At 41.3% G+C, this 22,693-nt stretch overlaps 1 protein-coding gene across 1 annotated transcript; it reads right to left on the bottom strand.

The window, feature by feature from the left end:
* Positions 1-450: 450 nt before the first annotated feature.
* Positions 451-15,563, bottom strand: epha2a (eph receptor A2 a). Its single transcript, XM_042507148.1, has 17 exons — positions 15,410-15,563; positions 14,560-14,627; positions 12,081-12,717; positions 6,485-6,640; positions 6,045-6,377; positions 5,495-5,622; positions 5,211-5,388; positions 4,605-4,707; positions 4,280-4,332; positions 4,065-4,190; positions 3,787-3,972; positions 3,622-3,683; positions 2,429-2,638; positions 2,087-2,236; positions 1,631-1,824; positions 1,147-1,302; positions 451-668 (listed from the first exon to the last, which is right to left on the bottom strand). The coding sequence occupies exons 1-17, from the start codon at positions 15,483-15,485 to the stop codon at positions 560-562; spliced, it is 2,925 nt and encodes a 974-aa protein (XP_042363082.1). The 5' UTR covers positions 15,486-15,563; the 3' UTR covers positions 451-559.
* Positions 15,564-22,693: the final 7,130 nt, after the last annotated feature.

The raw sequence follows: 22,693 nt of genomic DNA, 5'->3' as shown, positions 1-22,693 counted from the left end.
AAAAAACCAGATTTAAGGATCCAGAGTCTCTGGCAGGATAAAGTGAGTGCTTGGAAGAAAAAAAACGCCCTTAACCATAAAGAGCATTAAATATTTCAGTCATTCAGCGAGAACAAGCCAAGCACTCTTACATTGTCTCACATTGTGCACTTACTTTTATATATATATTTTCACTACATCACATAACTTGTTTGTGTTCAACATATAAAACATTTCTACACAAAGATAAATTATTTGTCTTCTGTTATCATAAAGTACATAAGTGTTTTTGATCTCAGTTCGTTCTGAGTGGCTTGAAGGGTCCTCTTCAGTCACGCCATAAAAAAGAAAAAAAATGCAGCGTAGCTCAGTTTGACCCCCCCTCCCACACACACACACACACACACACACACACACACACACACACACACACACACACACACACACACACACACACACACACACACACACACACACACACACACACAAACAAACACACACACACACACTTGGGTCCCCCTTGTCCGTGAGTGAAATGGCATGGTCGGTCAGTGCACTTTGATTTGGAGGAATGCTTAGATCACACTGCAAACACGCTGAGGGAGCTGCTCTCGTCTTTCAGACCCAGGATGCTGTATGCTATCCTCTTCATGTGACCGGGCAACCGCACGCCAATATTCCTGATGTCTCTGAAAGGAAAAGATGAATGGTGCCGTTAAGAATGTGCTAAAAACAATATGACTGTTTCCTCTAATATGAGAAATGTTATTTTCAAAAAGAAAAGTTACCAATTGTAGCTTTAACTAGAATACAATATCCTCACATTAAAACTAAAAGCAATGCATAGATGGTTGTTGCAGATTGCCTAAAGTTCTGAATTACCGGTTCACACAGAGAGCCAAAAGTAATGGATAAATTGTTGAAATAGCTGACAGCGCTGTGTGGGTACATCAGATTAAAAAAAGGCCACTGCTGTAGAAGTTATGGCAGTATGAGAGGAATGACATTTGTAAAGGCGCAGCGGCGTGTTTCAGCATTCACAAACTGGATAACAAATGTTAAAGCTGAGAGCTCAATGCTTCCTCTGTGTTGGTCCAAAATGTGGCCTGGTGCCAGATAAATCAGCACGGCGCGGCAGAACTGCACCTGTGCCATGTGTGCACTTACTCATGCCTCAAGGCGAGCACCTGCTCCATGGTCGTGACACCAGCGCGAGCAAAACTCTCGTTGTACTGGTTCATCTTGATAGACTCCAGCCACTCGGGCACCGACCTGAACATGGTGCCGTCGCAGCCGCTGGTGCTGGGCAGGCGGATGGACACGCTGCGAGGGAAAAAAAAAAAAAAGCGTGTATTTGGATTGCTCATCATTTACTGCGACTCTGTTTACACTGAGAGCATGTGATGATGTTTGAACAAGGAGGAACCAGTTTTACTGTCAACATACTGCAGACACTTTTAGGAGACATTTCAATCATTTTTTTATCTTTTAAGAGCAAAGACCAAGCTGGGACAAACTCTTTAAGATGAGTAGATTGTACCAATTTTGTATTGTTTCATATTTTTAACAAAGTTATGTTTTTTTTCTGATACATTAATTTTCTTTTACTTTGTTACCAGATCATAAACTTTATTAGAACTATTGTTCATACCGTGGATCAAAGTCAGCGATGGTCTTCAAAGACTCTGGGCTTCGTAACAGTTTGTCCAAAATGTTGACAATGTCTGTGAAGCGAGGTCGTTTGGAGCGGTCGTGCTGCCAACACTGGAGCATGAGCTGGTAGATGGCAGACGGGCAGTCCATTGGAGCAGGAAGCCTGAAGGCCTCGTTGATAGCCTTCATGACCTGAGGAAGAATGAAGGCAGCGCTTAGATCTGAAGTTTATTTATAAATGTGGTGACAGACAGTTTTAAAAAAGTGCTGTGTCCGTATGTTGACATTAACAGATCACTTGAAGGAGACGGTAGGAAACTAATTTGGATGTCAAGCAACTTTCAGCACGCACTCTCAGCGGTCGTTCACATTAAAAGTTTGACCTGCACAGGCCAAAAAAATCCTTCATCTCACCCGTAAGAGCTGAAGAGACGATGTGACAGATGAAACATACCTCATGGTTGCTCATGTCCCAGTAGGGCCGTTCTCCAAATGCCATGACTTCCCACATGACGATGCCGAAGCTCCACACGTCGCTGGCTGAAGTGAATTTCCTATAAGCGATGGCCTCAGGGGCCGTCCAGCGGATGGGGATTTTACCTCCCTGACAGGAGAGAAACATTAACAAATCATATTTAATGGGTGAAGGGAGTGGAAACATAAGGCGCTGAAAGACCAACACTTTAGATTGGACACTTGAGAGTGAAAATACCATTAACTGTCTGACATTTGTTACTGGAAAAGAAAGGCCTGTTCTCTCTCTGTACTTTTTGAGAACTGTAGCTGTTAGACTCACTCTTGTTGTGTAGGTGCCCTCTGCGTCGTCCTCCAGCACACGCGACAGGCCGAAATCAGACACTTTACACTCCAGGTTGCTGTTGACCAGAACGTTTCTTGCTGCCAGGTCACGGTGGACGTAGCTCATGTCTGCGAGGTATTTCATGCCAGCAGCGATTCCACGCAGCATCCCAGCAAGCTGATATGTGGGAATCTCTCCATCACGGTCCTAATGGGACAAAGAAAAAAAAAATACATATATAATAAATATATTTTTTTTTAAATACTTTATTGTTTAAAGATTTTTAACGTGTCGTAAATTACAATTAATACCAAACTTTTCTTTTTTTTTCCTCTTTGAACAATGTACTTCAGTAGTTGGACATTTTGGGATAGTTCTGATTTTTTGCAGTAGGTTTGTGGTGCTTTGTCAGTGTATTACCTAGAGTACATGGCGATTAGCACACCTCTAGTTTGGAGAAGTGGCGACACGACACGGAAGCTTAACAAAAAACTCTACACATAAATGCATTTTAACCATCTAAAAAAAGTCCCTCCCGAAAAATCATATCATTTTAAGAGTAAAATATAGTGAGTGTTTACCTTACTGAAGTCAGTCTTTTATGACTCTCGTTAAAGCCACCAGACTCCTTTGAGAAAAGCAGTAATTTAAGCTGGCTGAATAGGGGAGCTGCTGGTCTACCGCTGCCTCGATCAGTTAGTTAATTTGTGTTATTGTGTGATTTTGGTGAATCCGAACAAACCCTTTTAAACACCAAAGTCACACAAACAGGCTAACTAATCAAGGCAGCATCATACCAGCAGCTCCTGTGTTCAGAAATATTAAATCACTGTTTTTCTAAATGGAGTCTGGGTTTGAAGAGAGCGATTATCGGCTTCAGTTCACTTTTGGAAATCACTGTCTGACATTATGATAAAGCATTATAAAAAGTTCTAAATATAGCGTGCGCTTTTTTATAGGTGGCTAAATATGTTAAGCTGCCTCCCCCAGTATTCTGCTTTCAGCGTATACTATGTTAAAAAAATTGAGGGTTATTATACCGTGTACATTAGCTTATCTAAGGTACTGAAAAAAATGCAACCGTATAGAGAATTTGCAACTGAGTTTGAGTTTCCAAAGAATACAAAGGACTAAAACTATTAAGTTTAAGTCTTTAGCTCAAGTCATATGGCCTCCTCATTTACACCTACCTTCAGATATGTGTCGAGAGCTCCGTTCTCCATGTACTCTGTCACTATCATGGCGTGCTTGACTGAAAATTTAAACAAAAAGTTATGTTTAGTGAAAGAAAAGTATACGAGCAGTTAATACAAATGAATTGATTGTTTGGCTTCTGTCTGAGATTATCGACTCACATTTGGTAACAACCCCCTCCAGGCGGATGATATTCGGGTGCGAGAATTGACCCATGATGCTGGCCTCGCTCAGGAAGTCCTGCCTCTGTTTCTCCGAGTAGCCCGGCTTCAGGGTCTTGATGGCGACGGCCACCTCCCCTCGCCTGGGAGTCTTCATCACACCCCAAAACACTTCCCCAAACTCTCCTGATTGGCGGACGGACAGCAGGAGGAAACATTAGAAACTGTGCCTGAGACTTCACTGAATGGAAGGTACGTGATTTAAAAAAAACACTTACCAACACCAATGACTTTTTGTTTGCTGATGGCACTGGGGTCGATTTCTGTGACAAACTTCTGGATGGCGATGTTAGGGTCTTCGTACATGTGTGGATCAACGTACGTCTTCAGAGGCTTGAGTTGATCTAAGGAGAGGAAATAATGGTCATTTTATTAGGCTAAATAACAACTCAATGAACTGTTATTATCATTACGCACAAAACAGTTTTCTAACCTGTTGAGAAGTAGGGATCTTCAGGTCCTCCCCTGCCGCGAGAGCTCAGTCTCCTGAGAGGAAAACATGAATAATCACTACAGGCCTACACAGAATACAGACTGGCTTTTAGTAATTGCAGGTCAGTGTCTGCTGAAAAAGACCAAGGCTGTATTTAATAGCAGCACCGACTATTACTGATAAACCCTCCCCGAGCTGTCATACCAGAGTATCTTTAATTAACGTGAGGCTGTGGCACATAATCACACAGTTTGCACGTCCGTAGATAACATTTATCTGAATGACACAGGCGTTGGATGTGGATATAAAGCATGTTGTTACCAACCGTTTACGCAGCAGCAGGACGGCCACCACAACGAGCAGGATAACCGCTACACCGACTACAGCTCCCATCACCATGGTGGAGTTGTTCTGAATCTGAGACTCGGCTGTGAAAATCACAGAAATTGAAACGTTTATTCACCTTCATCTTCACCAATTATTTTTCAAAACTTCTCCATAACTTTTACATGATATTTTACCCTGTTTCCATGACTTTAGTAGTTAAAAAATATAATATTTGGCCTGCACCTCAGTAGAGCTGCAAATATTCCTTAAATTGAAGGAAAATGAATCACTATTTTGATTATCAATTAATCGTTTGTCTTTTTTTAGTAAAATTGTCAAACATTTGCTGGTTCCAGGTTCTTTAATGTGAGAATTTGCTGCTTTTCTTTGTCATTTATGGTAGTAAATGAAGTCTTTGGGTTTGGACTTTTGTTTGGACAAAGGAAGCAAGTTGAAAATGTCACTTTTGTTACATTTAGTTAATTCGAAACCCCTTCTAGGTCCAGCTTTTCTAAATTTTTTCATAACCTTCCCAGGAATTTCATGACTGTGGGATCCCTGTTTTTATCTCATCATTCTCTGTAGATTTTAAGGGATCTGATACCTAAAGGTGAAGTAATGAATTCGTGCTCCACGCTGTAGCTGCCAGGGTTTCCTTCAGGACTCAGCGCCTGGACCCTGAACATGTAGGTAGTGTCTGGGGTGAGGTCATTTATCAGGACTGAACTTTTCTCCAAAATCAGGACTTTGTAGGTGGTCACATCACGCTCGCTCTCATCATCCTGTGAGGAGCAAAGTGGGTGGATTAGAATAATATCGGAGCAATTTACAGCCTCAACGTTGAATGAGGGGAAAGAGACACAAAAGAGCACAAAGCGCTCGTCTTACTTTTCTGCGGTACATAAGCTCATAGCGGTGATTGATGTGGGCTGGAGGCCTGCGAGACAGAGTCCAGGACAGAGACAGACTGGTGGGGGTGCGATCATCCAGATGGATCAGCGTCACCTTGGGGGGATCTAACGGTCGGTGAGAGACAGAAAGCAAAATAATGGTTAGTGACTAATCATAGTCTTTGGAAAGGACATTTGGAAATGAAAGCCTTTGGGATTCAGTGGGTCAGACTGAATTCCTCCTTGTGTACTAAGTCTTTCTTTTGGTATGATGGTTTTCACTGACAAATACAGCGTTACATGAGATAATGTCTGAATGTCTAAAAATGTCTGTTTGGGGTTGTGGACACAACAGAAAACTCTTTCACTGCTAAAAAACAACAAAAAACAACAACAGGGTTTTAAAGACCAAATACTGAATACATATGTCCTGTTACTGAACATTGCATTCCTGTGGGGCCCCAAACAATGGGAATGTAAAGCCAATCTAAGCAGAACAGAAAGTTCAACCAAAGCAGAAAAAAAGCTTTTCATGCAACTGAGCTTACCTGTGTAGTCCAGAGTAGTGGTGATGCTTGCACTGGGCCTCTCAATACCGAACTGGGACACACCGCTGTGAGCCTCCACAGTGAACGTGTAGTTCAGGTGAGAATCCAGGTCGGTAACGACGACTGTGGTATCCTGCAGGTCTGTAGGACCTGGCTCGAAACGGATCTTCTCGCCACAGGGGACACACAAGGCCCCGTTGCAGTTCTCGCACGCCACACTGTAGGTGAGGTCACTGCGGCCTCCGGTCACCAGTGGTGGGCTCCAGGACAGCTGCAGCCTGCCCTCTGCTGACAGCGTGATGGAGGTCAGGTCACGGGGGGCACTGGGTGGAGCTTGAGGAGGAAGTATATGACACATACCAGTTAGCGTGATCTTCTAACCTGCTTATAATGAGCTCTAAGATGACTTTAAGTAATATGACTTTGAGTGGGGTTGTTACCAGAGCAGGGTGACGTAGGAGGGTCTGAAGGGGAGCGGAAGAAACCTTCCTCACACTGGCACTCGGTGGCACCGGCTGTGGAGGGCTTGGTGTTATCAGGACAAACCCGGCATAACTCGCTCGATACAGATGGCTTGAAGTAGCCTGGTTTGCATTCTGTGTAAGAGAGAGAAGGCGTGTGTTGGTTTAACTTTTGGTGCAACTGTGAAACAGACAAACACAGGAAGGAATGACTGATCTAAATGCACACAATGAAGCTGTCTCTGTAATACCAGCCCGTTCCACCCAACAGGAAGCATTTGTTGTGAGTAACCTGTAATCACTGAGGCTTTGTATATGGAGGTATGAACAGGGATTTCCCTGACGATCTGCCTCTACTCGCCCTTTTTCGCCTGAGGGCCTAATCTCAGGTCACACTGCTGGCGTCAACCGGATGACACCAGAGCATTAAATCCATCAGGTGATCTGATCTGCCTTTCCCCTGTGAACTCTCAGCTCATATAATCTGGCAGAAAATATTTCTTTTTTTGCCAAAGGAAATGGCACCTTGGACACTAGTGGAGAGTTGTGATGGACATTTCAGCCTGTAGATAAACAGCCTTCCAGGGCAGGGGAGGTTAATGAACATGCAGAGTGGACAGAAAAGAGCTGCAACTCAGTCTGAGGCTGATGTTTCCTCCCCTTCTTCCTTCCTTCCGCTAACCCCGGACACCCGTCGCAAATCACAGCATCCAAGGTTAAATAGTTACAGGACAAGAAAATCAGGAGAGAGGAAAAAACTGCTGGAGAGAATAATTTTCAGTGTGTTTATGGAAACAGACATTGCACATCCTTCCTTGGGCTCCAGCACCATAATAAAACAGCTTTAAAGGCCCAATGTGTCAATTTTAGGGGGATTTAGTGGCATCCAACAGTGAGGATTGCAGATTGCAACCAGCTGAAACTTGTTTAATGTGTGCTGACTGTTTTTCTCTGATAAGTTAAGATCCAGGTATTCAGGAGGTTTTAAGAGAAAACCAAAATATACGTAAAGGTCTATTCCTCTCCGAAATAAACTAATCTGTTGATTTAAAAAGGTAAAAACACAGAATAAATCAATTTGACATTAAAAAACTGTTTTTTTGATACTCTTGTCCTGGAGGGGCTACAAACTACAGTGGTCAACCCAAACAACATTATTAGACCATTTAGAGTCAGTGTTTGGCAGTGCAACATGGCCATCTCCATGAAAGATCTGCTCTCTCTGCCTTCATTCTGCTGCCTCCCTAAGGACAAGCCTTTCATCTGGCCCCTGCGCTGGTGGCCGTGAGAAGAGGTCGGGCGATCCCTGGACTGAAGACGTGGTCGCGTTACTTCACTATTCAGGCAGAAAGACCTTTGCACTCCAAGCATCACTGCAGCGGAGGAGAGGGAGCAGGTTGAGTTTGAGTAGGAGGGATAAAGATGAATAGATGGATGGATGGATGGATGGGGGATGGGGGTAAAGGTCTGGAGCACCAACAGAAGTTCTCTCTGGGGAGTCACTTGGCGGCAGTGGGGGTGTAGCAGAGGTTTGTTTCGCATAAGAAAAGGGGGCCAGCCCATTTCATCTTGAGCTGCAGCAGCAGGACCTCTGTCACGTACCAAAGAAACTCCAGCCCCATTCATCTATTGTCTCTGAGATTGGACAGAGTGGTGCCATAAAAATGTTGCATTAATCATTATACAGCTCGCAAATACCAGCATGTGTGCAGTGTATGAATACAGACAGTGTTAATGCAAACTTCCCAAAGTTTTTTGCATCATTTTCTTTAAAAATGTGTTGTTTTCTTTTGATCAAAAACTTTCATTCATCTTTTATTTCCCCCTCTTGATGCAAATTGCTCTTCTAATTGTCCCGCGCTCCTTTTTGACTACAACCAACACGTGAAAAGGACTTCTGTTCCGCACCGGTGCATCTGTTAATTGAATCTGTTTTCTGCTTTTTGTGTCGGCCCATTGTTCTAATGAGTGGGAACATGGATTAGGGAGCTCGTTGCGTGTGTTAACAACCGGATGAAAGAGCAAAGGGAGGCAAAGCGGGGCATGTCATTGGCTAACAGCTGTCCTGTTGCTCCACTAATCCTCTTGACTAAATTACACTCCACACCTAACTAAGCAGCCACGAAACTAACCACCCTCATGCGCCAACTGTCGTCTGACTCCCCACCCTCCAACTCTGACCAAGGACAACCTTCTTATTTGTGTCAGTCAGCATTCCTCCTCGTCGCGCTTTATTTCCTTTTCCCACAACAGTTGTGCTCTTCAGTGGAATGCACATGAGCCTCTGAGGAGATCACTTTCTCCAGTCAAATTGGAAATAGGGAGTCGGCTGGAACAAACTTTAGCATAATTATTGTGTTTTAACTTATGTAATAAAACATGTTTCCTGCCGCCGACTACGCAGGTCATCCTCCAGATTTTGGAAATACAGTTTTTCCCCCATCATGAATATTTCCTATCTTCCTCTGCCAGCTTCCGTTTCAGGTGCTGAGCTCAGAGTCCAAGTGCGGTCAGAGACCTCAAAGGCTGAGACATTCCTCTGCTGTGACTTCCTCCCCGCCTTCCTCTCTTTATTGTGTCTTCAACTTTAAACTTCAGAACAGGAATCACTCTTTGAAGTACTGTACGTGTCTATCAATGGTATGAAGGACTGCAACAATTATTTACATTAACAGGCTTTATATGACATTCAGAGCAAACACTACTTGCTATGTTAAGATAAAGTGGAGTAGTCATGCTCCCCCTCTGTGTGTTGTAATCCGAGCTTCTCCGTTTCGTTGTAGTGGTAGATGGTCTAGCAGCATGGGACTGTTAGGGCACTGTGTGTGTGTGTGTGTGTGTGTGTGTGTGTGTGTGTGTGTGTGTGTAAGTGTGTATCCCACTGGCTAGCTAATTGCTGCTGCTCTGCACTGTGCTCTTACGACAGTAATAGCTGATATTAACACTGTTAGCTCTCTCGGTATTGTTGCAACTGTTAGCACCATTCATTCATTCACTCTTTGTTTGGTCTATATCAGTGATAATTTTTGGACTGAAGGGCAAGTCGGCTCATGATAGGGTGCCGGTTAATCCGCCGACCATTTTCTAATTTGCAAAAATTTAAAAATAAATTTCTTTTAAAAAATACACTCCACGGTGTATAAAAAGTCATCAAAATAGAGTTTGTTTATCAAAAAATTGTGCTAAGGAGGATCCCCTGGATCAAATGTCCTCAAATCCTAGGCCAATATTCTGTCACAAAATAGTAAAAAATGCTTGTCACAGTTTGCAAAAGCCCATAGTGATGCCTTTAAGTGTGTTTAATAACAGCCCCCCCCCCCCCCAAAAAAACCATAAAACACATAAAAAATAGAAAATCATTACGACTGACAAAATTTTTTATCAATGAATCTTTTGTTTTTTTGGTTGAGAAGGGTTCTTAAATGATTAATCATTAATCAAAAATATTTGAGGATTAATGTTCTGTCAGTTTATCCCTTAATTCTTCAATCTGCTGTTTTATAGGAAGTGACTCCAAAAGAAACCAAACTCTGCCAGTCAAGGTGACTCAGACCATCAGGAGTCATAAACCGCAGCCTGACTCAGTCTAACCTCTGTGAGGCGTGTCGGCCCCATCCCTGTAATCTGTGGTTCCTGTCGCCCTAGCAACAGGGGCAAAACAAATACTTGCGAGGAGAAGATGCACCACTCAGGTAGTTATTCTGACACATTCACACGGCCCCTTCCTTTAGTCAATCAGTGCTGTAGGTGACGCGAGGGTGAAAGAATTCCTTTCAGAAATCCCTGCAGCGCACTGTGCCCTTCCTCCCCTCCTTCCTCTCTTCTCTCTGTACCCTCTCTCCCCCCACGTTTCCTCCAGACAGCTCAACACGCCACACCCGAGTACGCCAAAAGACAAATTCCACACAGACAGTAGGAGCACATACAGTATGAACACCACAATTATGTCTCTTACTGTACACAGCGTTTTTGTTTTTGTTTTGTGTATATTCTCAGGTCTTTCCCAAGGGAGGTACATATTTCAAAGTTTTTACATACTTAACCTTATTCTGGGGTCATATGAATAGACAAAAATACAAACCTTTAACAGGGTGTTCCCAAATTACGACTAGTTTTAAAATTATATGTGTCTCTGTTTTGGTACCTTGGTAAACTGCCTGCCTATAAATATGTGAATAGTTAAAAAGTTTACCCTCCTGTCCTTTTAACGAAGAACAATACACACTCACACTACATTCCAGTACTTTATAGCATTGTTTTGTAAGTCTCAAGTCTTTGCACTAAAGTCTTAAGTCCTATACCTTAAATTCTGAGCCCTAAACAAGTTAGACAGAGCTCCTCAACAAATGTAATGCAAATTTGCACTTTTTTGTAGACACAGGTTTGTTAAAAAGTTACTTCGCTGTTCGTTAGCCAAGCGTTAGTTTGCAAATGGTGTCAATATTAGCCTCGACATTGTTGTTTGTGTAACTTCAAATATCAAACGAAGTTGGGATTTGTTTCATCTTCGTCTGTAATTTTAATTTTACTTTTTTATTTTTATTATAGACCTGTACATTTGGCATGCTGCAATTTGTTTTTGTTGACCACTGGAATTTTTGCATGAACAAAATTGTCTTTGTTTTCTAAGTTAAGTAATGTTCTTCATGAAGATGATCTGGGGAATCAAGTGTGGACTTGCTGGGAATGAATAGCGTTAATGTTAGTCTATTCAGGAAATAAAGGGAAACTGTTTCAATCTATCTTCAGAATTAGTAGACGTGAACACAGTGGAGTGAGCAGATTCAAAGTCATGAGTCATGTTAAAGTCCAAGTCGATTTTGCAAGTCTTTTTTTTCAAATAAGTGTAAAATCATCAAATTTGTGTCTCAAGTCTGACTCAAGTTTAAGTCAGTTTTCAAACATTTAATACTTTTTTTTTTGTTTTCCAGCTTTAATTAGCTCTTCAGTTTCTACTGAGCAGTGGATTGAGGGACAATAGTTTCCATCAACACCACATTCAAATAAACCATTACATTTAAAACCCATACTGATATCTTGGACTACACATTTGTCAGTCTTCAAGTATTAATAAACTCCACCTAGAGTGAGTAGTGTGAAATTGAGACACTGTTTCTTGTACAGTACACTATCGCCTCCAGCCATCAACCTATCCATAAACTAGCACCTCAGCCCGGCCCCATTCCTGGATCCTGAGAAAAAGTCTGTGGAAAGAATGTGCTGTTGAGACAGAGATGAGACACTCAGAATTTTCCCAGTGTTTTTTTTTTCTCATATCACATTGATCAGTCTGTGGTTGGCGTAAAAACGAAACAAAACAAACAGGTTTAGTCATCTTTCCTGTTTCCTTTCCAAAGCTTGATCCTGCTCTACCTGACCTGCTTCAACACCTCAGCACAGATCAGACAGTGATGGAGTGTTTTTGTGATTTCCAAACAAACCACACCCAATTAAAATTCCTCTGCTATCATTCCCTATACCTTACCAAAGCAGTGGTTGCTTCATTTACTACAACTCACATGGCAATGCAAGCATGTCTCAGTTGAGTGCGTGGCATGTTCCTGGCAGTGCTTACCTTGGCAAGAGTCCCCGGTGGTTTCGTAGCCGGCGAGACACTGGCACTGACCCACGGGAACCACCCATTCTCCCTCAGCTGTGCAGTAGATGCGTGGGGTGGCCTGACTGACAGCATTCTCCACACAGGCTCCCTCCACCTCCTTGAGGGCACCCGCCACTGTCTCCGGGAAGGCTGCCAAGCTCTGTACTGTGGACGGACATGTCTTGTAGTACACTCTGACAGACAGCAATGCCACACAGGCGCCCATGTCCTGAAAAGCCAGGTAGAAGCCCTTTCTAGACAGAGGCCCCACTGCCTTCGTCTCGGTGTTGACCTTCACCACTCGTCCTCGTGTGACCTCATCTGGAGCGATGGTGGCCACCTTGCGGAACTGGCCTTTTCGGAAGTTTGTTCCGACGTCGGCATCGGCCTCCGAGATATAAAGGTTGAAGGTTTCTTTGCAGGAGACAGAAGCCCCATCAAAAGTGTTGCAGTCTCGCACAACAAAACGGAGCTCCACAGAGACACGCGTCGTCCCCGGGCGTCGCTGAATGAATGTCGTGCGTAGCCAGTTGTCCTGTTCAGTAGAGTCTATGCTACAAACACTATAGGTGTAGTAAAGTGTGCCGTTCACCACCGTCTGGGTTATCTCCCACTGTAGAGCAGAAAAAGATAAAGAGAGAGGAGGGAGATTTGTTTAAGGGGCAAAAGTCAAGCTCCAATAATGAAAGGAGAAAGAAAATTTTCTTCACAGAGTAAGTACAGGGTTCAGAGTCTTTGTTCTCGCTGAGAACCAGTTTTATTGATGAGACACCTCTTCTTTCATGCTGACTGAGGAGCTCATAAAGTGCAGGAGTGAGCTCGAGCTTTTTTTCCACACATTAAGATGATTGGCCTGAACATGTGCTGTGCTCACAACGTGTGTGGTTTTCCACTAACACACGAGGGTGCATGTGTGTCAGACACCCACACACAAATCAAGCAAATACTACTGTAGACTACCAACTAACATTTATGGCAGTTAAATGAGCTTTATAAGCACAGTGGCAGCAAAATTGGCAGCAATTAGGACTTTTTACGAGAGGGAAGCAATGACGAGCAGAAAGATTAAAAGCCTCCACTTAACATTTAAATTTAACACCTCATATGTTAGCAGCTCTGGTGTGTTTTAGGGAATAAATCAGTGTTTTACTTTACCTGTAGTTTAAAAAATATATATTTATATATTCCCACTATTTAAAAACAGTTTAATAAATAGGCCTCCCATTAGATTAGAGCAGAACTTTATGAGGTACCGTAAATCATTTAAGTCTGTGATATTTCTATTTTGGCTATAAGGCAATATGTAGAAAATCCAATATTGGAATTATTTTAGCCCAATTCCTCAATATCAATATTATGACAGTATTGTAGGGTTGAATATTGGTACTGTTAGAAAGTATTTACAAAATAAGGTTTTATAAAAAATAATCATGAGTAATTTGGATGTAATGACTAAGTTAAGTCAAAATAATAGAATAACTAAGACAGCTCTGTAAGTTCATAAAATTGCATCATTTTACTATAATGCAGCCATTAAAACCAGGAAAAGACAAAATTTACGATACTAAGATATCCAATATCTAAGACGATATCTAGTCTCATATCACAGTATCATTATAATGTCAACATATTGCCATTACAGACTTAATTCTGGCCAAATTGAATATTGAATTTCAGGCAGTAACTTGAAACTATGCTCCAACTTACATCGTCTACTCACTGCAGGTTACACAGCAGTTACAAAAATAAACTATTTGAATATGTTTCTTACACCAAATTCCACACATTGCAATAGTCATCCCTGGAACAAATATAAACACGTTAGAAGTGTGAGAAAGTTTGGTAAAAACAAAGCAAAGTTTGACGGACAAGCGGAAATCCTATCTGACAAAATGAGAACCTTTAGATCTTTGAGAAGGAAAGAAGAAACGAGGCCCACACAGTGGAAATGGCCCTCTCCTGTTGCTTTTTTTAGATGGAAAGCCACTGAACTATAGATAGAGGGATGGTTCTCCACACATGGACCAGTCTTTCTCTTTTTACTTATGTCTACCCACAAATGTACAGATCGTCTTGCTGCTGTTATCTCTAAATCCAGAGAGGAAGTTTAGTGCAGTCTTCTGTGATTGAGTAAAATGCACGCTGGTACTGTAAATTTAAATGTAGGTTGAACCCTGACATTTTAATGGCATTCATAAGTTCTTTATGAAAGGGTAGCGTTAACACAAGACTAGCCGAGCTCTGCCAAACCTCATCGAGCTGCCACTCATTCCATCTCTCCCAGAGAGCTTTTTTCGTGGGCTGAATGAGCAGAAAGAGGCCTCTGTTATTGTTGCTAAATAGTATTCAAAGTCTCATATCAACTAATCTTCAGCTGCCCTTTTTTCATTTGTTGTCAGTTTTAAGTCTTGTACTTTTAAGTCTTAAAAATGTCTGTTGAGGTATAAATACTCACTCCGTTCTCAAATGGCAATGTCAACCACCCCAACTCTGATCCTGAAGCTTTCATATCCAGTAATACTTCTGCAGGGAGAAATGGGAAAACATATGACATAGTTACCAGCACATAAGCAACCAATTCTGCATGAAAAAAAGAAAAAATGTATCTATTATAGAAAGCTAAATGTTTTACAAACCTACTACACCTTTGGCTCAGACTGCGTATTTGTTTCTAAGGCTGTTAAATGATTTTAGAATGACTATGACATGACTGTACAATTAGATTTTCTGCCTTGATCTCTGGGGCCAACAGCTTTATGGGGGGGCACATGCCATGCTTTGACAATCTAATCAAGCATGTCGGTGTGATTCAGGACTTCATTGACCGTGTCCTCCAGGTCCAGGATACAGGACTAATAATGTCTGAGAAAGGCGGGGGCAGTTAAATTGCCATGACGAGAGAAGTACATGAATCTGCACTAAAAGTGAAAGACAAAGTCTGACATGTTGAGGCATTTCACAGGTGCCCTTTAACCCCGAGGTAAGGCCAGAACAAAAACAAGAAAGACTGCTTCACTATGTTATAAAGTGATAAAAACTGGTAAATTTTTTTTATCATTTAAATTAATCAAAAGACTATAGAGTTCAAACAGTAAAGGGATATTTTCATTCACCATACTGTTTTATAGCTCATACTGACTGAAAACAAATATAACAGAAAGTCCAATTTTAACTTGACAACGATTTTATAACAGAAGTAAAACATAAAACAGGCCATCAGATTCCACCCTCCTGACTCACAATGTGCGGTAAAGCTCGGCTTCACTTGTTATTTCTTTTTACATGTAAAAAGTATGCCTACTTACGTTCTTTCGCCTGGAGGCTGATAAATACTTGATTGATGAATAAAAATAGGAACAGATTGACCCGACGGAGCTCCATGATTCCACACAACTTTTTAGATAAGTCGTGGTTTTAAGTCCCAAAGTCTCGATGCTCCGCTCCGTCCGTCCCTCTGACTCTCCGGATACTTCACTCTACCGGCTGAGTGAGCACGAGCCCGCAGCCCATTGAGAAACAGGTGGCGTCATCGCCCCGCCTCGCGCGCTGTGGAATGTTGAAGCTCTCCATATATGGCAATGCCGGGGGCGGGGCCAAAACTGTTGGCCCGCACCTGTTTCATTGAGAAAGATGAAGGCCTTTATAAAAATGCACTGTCATTGCAGTGTATTGATTTGAAACCTGTTAAATCTATAGTTATGTCTTGAATGTTATACACATTTATATATAAAAGTCACCATTGGCCATAGCTTATGTTAACAACAAAAGCTAAATGCAAAAGATTAATTAAACACTCTGTCAAGCAGTCATGGAAAAATACTAAGGCTATTACTTAAATAAAAGTCGAAATATCATAATGTAAACCAGCATTAAATTGGGCGAGATGATTTGAATAAATATAGTCTATAGTAGAACAACACTAAAGTTATCAACAAAATGTTGCCTACAAAGAATCAAAACTTTAAGTTTTTTATGATGCAATTGAACCCTCACAGAATATATTATTATGTTTAATCCGTGGTCGAAGAAGTTCTTAGAACCTTTACTTAAGTAAATGTTTTAGCCAAACAGCAGTGTAAATACTCAAATAAAAACTCTTTGTAAGTAAAAGCACAGCAGAAAGTATCAACCTTTTTAAGAGTGTTATTATAGCCTGTTTATGAATATTTATTACAGATGCATTGTAGTATTTATTTTATAGTTGGGAATCAGGAACTTAGTTTAACCACTTTAAGTGCTATTGGGCAGTTGATCTGTAGGCTATTAATCCATCATTCTTAGTGTATGATAGGCTACCAAAATATGCAAATAATCAACTAAAGTACACATTTTTATTAATAGGGCTACAATACAGAAATGGAAATACTCAAGTAAAATGCAAGTAATACACAATTGTACTTGCAGTTAAAGTACACTTAAGTAACTATATTTACTTACTTTCCACTGCTAGTAACTAGTAAAGTAGTTCAATACCTGCTGGTAAACAAAAAAAACAAAACAAATTTAAACCTTTCAAATCTGATTCTGAATGTGAATAACAAATCAATATTTTATGGCTTGCATCTTGTGCATTTGTTTAACCCATATAACTGTGTATTATTTTATTTATTTTTTTTGTTAACATATAGGCCTAGCTTTTCATGGACCCGGAATTTGGGGCGAACTGAATTGAACTCAGTTGCATTATTAAATGCTGAGCTTAAAGCAGTTTTTAAAAAGCAATACAAACTTTTTTTTTATTATTCCAAATGAAGTGGGTTTTTGTTTTTTGTATTTTTCTTTGCATTTGTATGGCATCCAGCTTTGTGGTCTTTTACATGGCATGGGAGTTTAATTACAGACTGAGCTTTACCATAGCATGGATGTAAATGATCCATTCTTTTCCTGCGCGGTCACACTTGCACATGGTGTTCAAATATACATTCAGGAACTGTCTTGGATGTTTTATTTGTGCTGAATCTTTAGTTCGGGTTGTAAATGTATCAAACAAAAAGCACCAATAATACAGTACAAATGTGTTTGGGCTTTACCAGGCTTTTAAATTGAAAGCGTGTTTAAGCTGGACAATCTTTTTTGACCGTCTTCCAAGTAATTGCCTGAATCCTCCACATCTCATCCAGGACTTGCCTTTCCCACGACTGGTAAAGGAGGGGTCAAGTGGGAGGGGGTGGTCTGGTATGAATATATGACTACTAATGAGACGTTCCTCATAAAGAACCTTACAATTTGGGTATGAATATGTGACCACAAAGAAGATCAGACAATAGCATCACCTAGCAACTCTTATCTGGAGGAATTTCGGAGTCAAGTCTTCACTGTGAAGCGCCATGTACTTGGAAAGAAGAGCCCCTCCATTTGAGAGCCAAACACAGACAGCCACCCTGACAAAGGACCCCCCCCCACCCAAAAAAAAAGAAATCAACTGAAGAGGCGGACATTGTCTTGTCTGACGTTACCATACACGGACATTAATCATACAACAGACAGAGTGAAAGATGTTGGTGAAATAATAGATTAACAAGTTAAGTGTGGGCTGAGTTATGGCTCTCTGACCTTCAAACGACAATCGCTTCAATTACTTACAAACACAAATTGTAGTTTAACACGATCAGCATAATTCAAGCATAAACAGGACAAGATGAGAAGAAAACGAACGCCCTCTTATTAAATTATGCATTGCAGTTAAAGATGAGCCCCAATCCTCACAGCGATTTTATTTTTAGATACGAACGGATGAATTTCATTTGCTGTAAATAGTGAGAGGTTATACTTAATAATCTTCTCAATCAGAAAAAAAGTCATCTTAAAGGAACAGGGAAAAGAAAATACTGGACCGCACGATTACTTAAAAGTTTAATAAAGTGCAAAATGGCTGATGTTTTGACACAATGTGTCTTCAACGGAGTCAAACCTGATTCTGACTCTATTACTACATAAAGCAGTTTCACGTTAAAAATTTGTGTTTTTCCAACAGTGTTCAGCTTGCTGCAGAGGGGCTGTGAACAACCATGGCTGATTCAAAAAAATAAACTGACCTATCTTGAGCCAGTTTTTGTTTTGTCTAATTTAGGCAACGGTAGAAACATGGCAGACTCTATGGATGAGGACCTGCTCTTTATATGTAGAAATGAACAGCTTATTCTAAGGTAATGACAAGAAAAATATTTTTATTTTCAGGTGATTATACACCAAAGAAAACTTAATTATTATACTATATTCCATTTCTGCCAATATATCTCCCTAAATCCTACACACTGGGCCCTTAAGTCCCAACTGATGATGTTCAGGTTGAACCTTTTCTCTACACGTTAAGAGAGTTCGCATTTTAACACAATACCTCAAGCAGTGTGTAAATTCTCTTTTCATCTGCTATTTGTAATTCCACAAATATGTGTTGCTAATTGTTTAAATATTAGGTCTTTTTAGTAATGAAATTACAGTTTTATGTCTCTCCTGAGAAGATTAAATGTGATCTGCTTTTAAATCCTGTAAAGACCTGCCATCATGCATTAAGATCCAGCTGTCCCTCACTTTCAAATGATCTGACACACTTTGCTTTGAGTGTGAACGGCCACTTGAAGGAAACTTCCATCTTAAGCACTTGAGTCGCCCTTTCTTTCCTGTATTTACTGGTTTTGATACACACTGAGGTACGCTAAGGTGTTATTTTCGAGTGTGTTAATGCTTAGACTCTGAGAAGTGGTTTCTGTTGTCATCCAGTTCTCGAAGGTGTCAAAGGTTAACACCCTCTCTAACACACAAGTATGCAAATGCTTTCATTACAATACAGGCTTTTTTTTATTCACCAAGCAGTGCCTGCGTGCTGCTGGAGAGCAGACTGCAGCCTCACATCAGCCCAAACACCCCCACCTCCCTCTTGTCCCGAGCTTCTGAGGGTGATGACAACACAAAAGTACTTCACACTGGGGGCTGGGTCTGCATTTTGTGGGTCAGTGAATAGCAGGCCGGAGCAGCAACGCCATGTCATTCAGACCCGGCTCCCCTCACACCCCCTGCTTTCCTTACACTTCTTGTGGTATCAGCAAACAGAGAGGTGGAACTCTATTGAAAGCACCAGGGAGTTTTTTTGTGTTACTAACATAAAATGCACCCACTGTTTTCCACCATTCCACCGTCTCTGTGATGGCCCCAAAACCCTTGTTAAGAAATGATGGATTCACACCTCTGCATATACATTTTGATGACTATAGCCCAACCATCAGTGGTGGAAGTACTCAGCTTATTTACTCAAGTAAAATAGCAACGCCACCCAATGACCAACAGCAAACAATCCATTACAAGTACGCATTTAACATTTTACATAAGTAAAAGTGCTGAAGTATTTGTAACAAAATGTATATAAATTACATTATTTTCCTGTTGCGCTATTTGTCAATCTAGCTTGTTTTGGTGTGACTTGCGAAGTGTTGGAGATGTCGGCCATAGAGAGGTCTGCCTTCTCTTACATATAAGGGAACTAGATGACACTCGCGTTTGGTGCTCAAAGAGGCAAAAATATTATATTTGAAAAGCTCAAAAGCAATGTTTCTTTCCAGAAATCATTACCTGGTTATGATCTTCCACAGACCTTGTTGTGTGCAGTTTCATGTAGAAACTATTTTCTTTCTACTGAACTACACCCACTAACCGTATCAGCACAAAATTAAACATGCATCTACTCATGGAAAAGAGGCTTTTGAGAGCGTGAGATGTAACCATTAATGGCATCCTCCTCGGCTGAGATGTAACATTGGCTAGCTCAGTGGTGCTCTGTGAGCTAGCAGTAGATGCACCCTTAGTGGTGTTGAGGAGGGTATAGGAAGGTATACAGGACAGTATTATATAGTAGAGTATATACACCCACTTCCTCCTTGGTAACCTATTCATCTACATAGTATTACACCCATTTCATTAACTACCACTACAAGACTGTGCACACGTCCTGTAGGCAGGTATAGATGGTATCACAATGTATCATAGTTTGCATGAAATATTATAATCTAAAAGGTAACTTTAGCTGTTTAATACATGTAGTGAAATAAAAAGGGTAAAAGTGTGTTAAATTGTTACTAAAGTACATCACTTAATTTAATTTACACTGTTACATTTAACCACTGCTTACATTGTCTGTAAACATTTAATTTTAATTCTTGGCAGGTCTGCTGTCAGGGGGGTTAAAGGGTACAGATGACCCTGGTCCAAGACTCACAGGGGGCCCATGCAAGGGTCTATGCACATCTGGTGCTGCTGAAATAGGTGTGGATTCATTTATTTTTCATTTTTTGGATCCCCACTATAGCTAATGCCAGTGGCACCAGTTTGTCTCCTCGGGTCAGAAATCCAGGTCAAGTGAGGGGCCCAATTTGGAAAATTTGGTTCCCTGCCCACAATTCCTATTGGGTGGCCTGATTTTTGGTGCTGACAAATTCTGTGCCAACATATTTGCTTTTATTGTTAAAAAATGGCTGTATTTGTCTTAGTATATACTGAGTGTATCTCAATTTGATGCATTTACAATAAGGGAAAATTCTGATTTCATCTGGGATTTATTAAAGAAAGTGCAGAATATGAAACTCCACTTGGAGTAAAACAATGGGGAGCTTTCTGCAGTTACATCACTTTGCAGTGATAACCCTGTATCTCCAAGATTGCCAACTTCTCAAGAGTTGAGAAACTTGGTGCCTTCAGCCTGATAATCAGGCTGGATTTGAATGACTGAAAAAGCGGTGTGTGGTGTGTGGGCTCCTGATTCAGAGGTCTGGAACGAGACAAGAAGACGTGCATTTTTGAGATAATCCTGTGGGTTTGAAAAGGTCTTTATAAGCTTTTGAGGTAGGACTTTTGAACCCACGCAGGAGTGTGTAGTCCTTCCGATAACATAGAAATCACACAAGGCAAAAACAATCAGATGTGACGACAAAAACAGGAGATATGTCAGCCAAACAACCCTGACATTGTGCTTTTCACCACTGTACTTGTATTGACACAAGATGAAATCATGTACTGATAAGCTCTACACATAAACTACAACAGGAAGTAGGATTTGAAAGGTCAATACAGGTACATAAAGTCACCAAAACTGAATAAAAACCACAAGACCACATATTGTAAAGTATCTCCCAACAAAAGTAATCACACCATTAAACCTAATCCCAAACCACCATCCTTTTATGCTCCTCACAAACAGGGGGGATGTTGTGGAAGCTTCTTTATTCGTTGCTCTGTTGTCTGGACAGAAAAAGCCGTGCATTGTTTTACCCCCCTCTGTATCCTCAGCCATAAAGCTCCACATGCCGACTCTGAAAAACACTACCTCTCCTCACTGGAATTTGGGGTGGATGTCTGCTGTGTGCGGCGTAGCATTGAGGAACAAAAGGAAGAACACGCTCCGACAAGTTTTTGTCTTATGAAGGGAAGAAATGTGAGAATGTGGTTGAAAACACAGAGCATTAGTCATACAAACATAGGATAAGTCTATTTGTGGCTTCGCCCTGAGTAGTCATCGCTGCCTGCATTGGCACTGACCTCATCAAAGAGCAGTGAACGCTGCAGGTATGGACAGATATTGAGAATCCAAAAAAAGATTGTCTCACCTTTGAAATATAAAACCACCACTAATTACCATTTTCTTTGAAGTCATTTACCAAATAACCAGCTATAAACAAGCATAAAAATCAGCTTTTGTTTATCGCGCTGTATTATGTTCTCTTATTAGAGTGTAACAGGTTGTGTATTCAAATGTACCCCAGACTGAGGTCGCTGTAATCCTCCACGTCTGGCAAGTAGAAACTGGGGGGACGAGGACTGAAAGTGAAATCTCCTTCAGTAAAGACCCGTGTTAAATGTAATGGCTGTTGGCAAAGGGGCCTAATAAAGATGACAGCACACATTCATATGCATTAGTTTGTGTGCTCAGCTTGACGAAGTCTGCCTTGTAGGCTTAACAAAGGGGAGGAAGGAAGCCAGGGGCTGTGGGGAATGCCTGGGGGTGGCGGCGGTGGCGACAATACACACACACACTTAAACACACACAGCGGCCCCTCCAGCTTGCATCCTGTGGTCTCTCAAGTCTGAAGTTATAGCAGTGACAGCTGGGCTAGCACGCTCTGCATGGGCTCATTCTCTCCTTAGCAGCCAACCCCTCCTCCTCCCCTCCACACACACACAGACACACACACTTACAGTCTGTGACTTACACACAAACAAGTGCACGCGCACACACACACACAGATACACACACACACACACACACAGAGGATGCTCCATCCTGTTTACTGTTTACATTTCACAGTGGCCGGCCAACTTGGGAGGGCTTCACGGTGTGATGATCACAGGCATTACAGTTGTTTGTAAGGTTGCTGTGTGTGTGTGTAGGTGTGTAGGTGTGTAGCCCATGTAAGAATTTGGGATTTGGGATTTTTGGGAAACAGAAATATGTTATTAAGATGAAAATTTCCTTCTTTCCCAACCTTGGAAACAGCAGTTGGAAAAATAATCTTACCATCAGGTACATTCAGTTCAGCTTATCTGGAGCTTTTGATTGTATCACATGATCTTCCTCAGCAGGAGAAGTTTTCCCAGGTGTCATG

This window comes from Plectropomus leopardus, chromosome 2 (assembly GCF_008729295.1).
Source record: "Plectropomus leopardus isolate mb chromosome 2, YSFRI_Pleo_2.0, whole genome shotgun sequence".
Taxonomy (NCBI): domain Eukaryota; kingdom Metazoa; phylum Chordata; class Actinopteri; order Perciformes; family Serranidae; genus Plectropomus; species Plectropomus leopardus.
This window is presented reverse-complemented; position numbering and strand designations above follow the sequence as displayed.

Coding starts and splice junctions, on each gene's coding strand:
- epha2a (XM_042507148.1), bottom strand. CDS start 15,485: ATGGAGCTCCGTCGGGTCAATCTGTTCCTATTTTTATTCATCAATCAA. Junction 6,378..6,484: donor TCCTACGTCACCCTGCTCTG/GTAACAACCCCA, acceptor TTCCTCCTCAAG/CTCCACCCAGTGCCCCCCGT. Junction 3,973..4,064: donor ACAAAAAGTCATTGGTGTTG/GTAAGTGTTTTT, acceptor TCCGCCAATCAG/GAGAGTTTGGGGAAGTGTTT.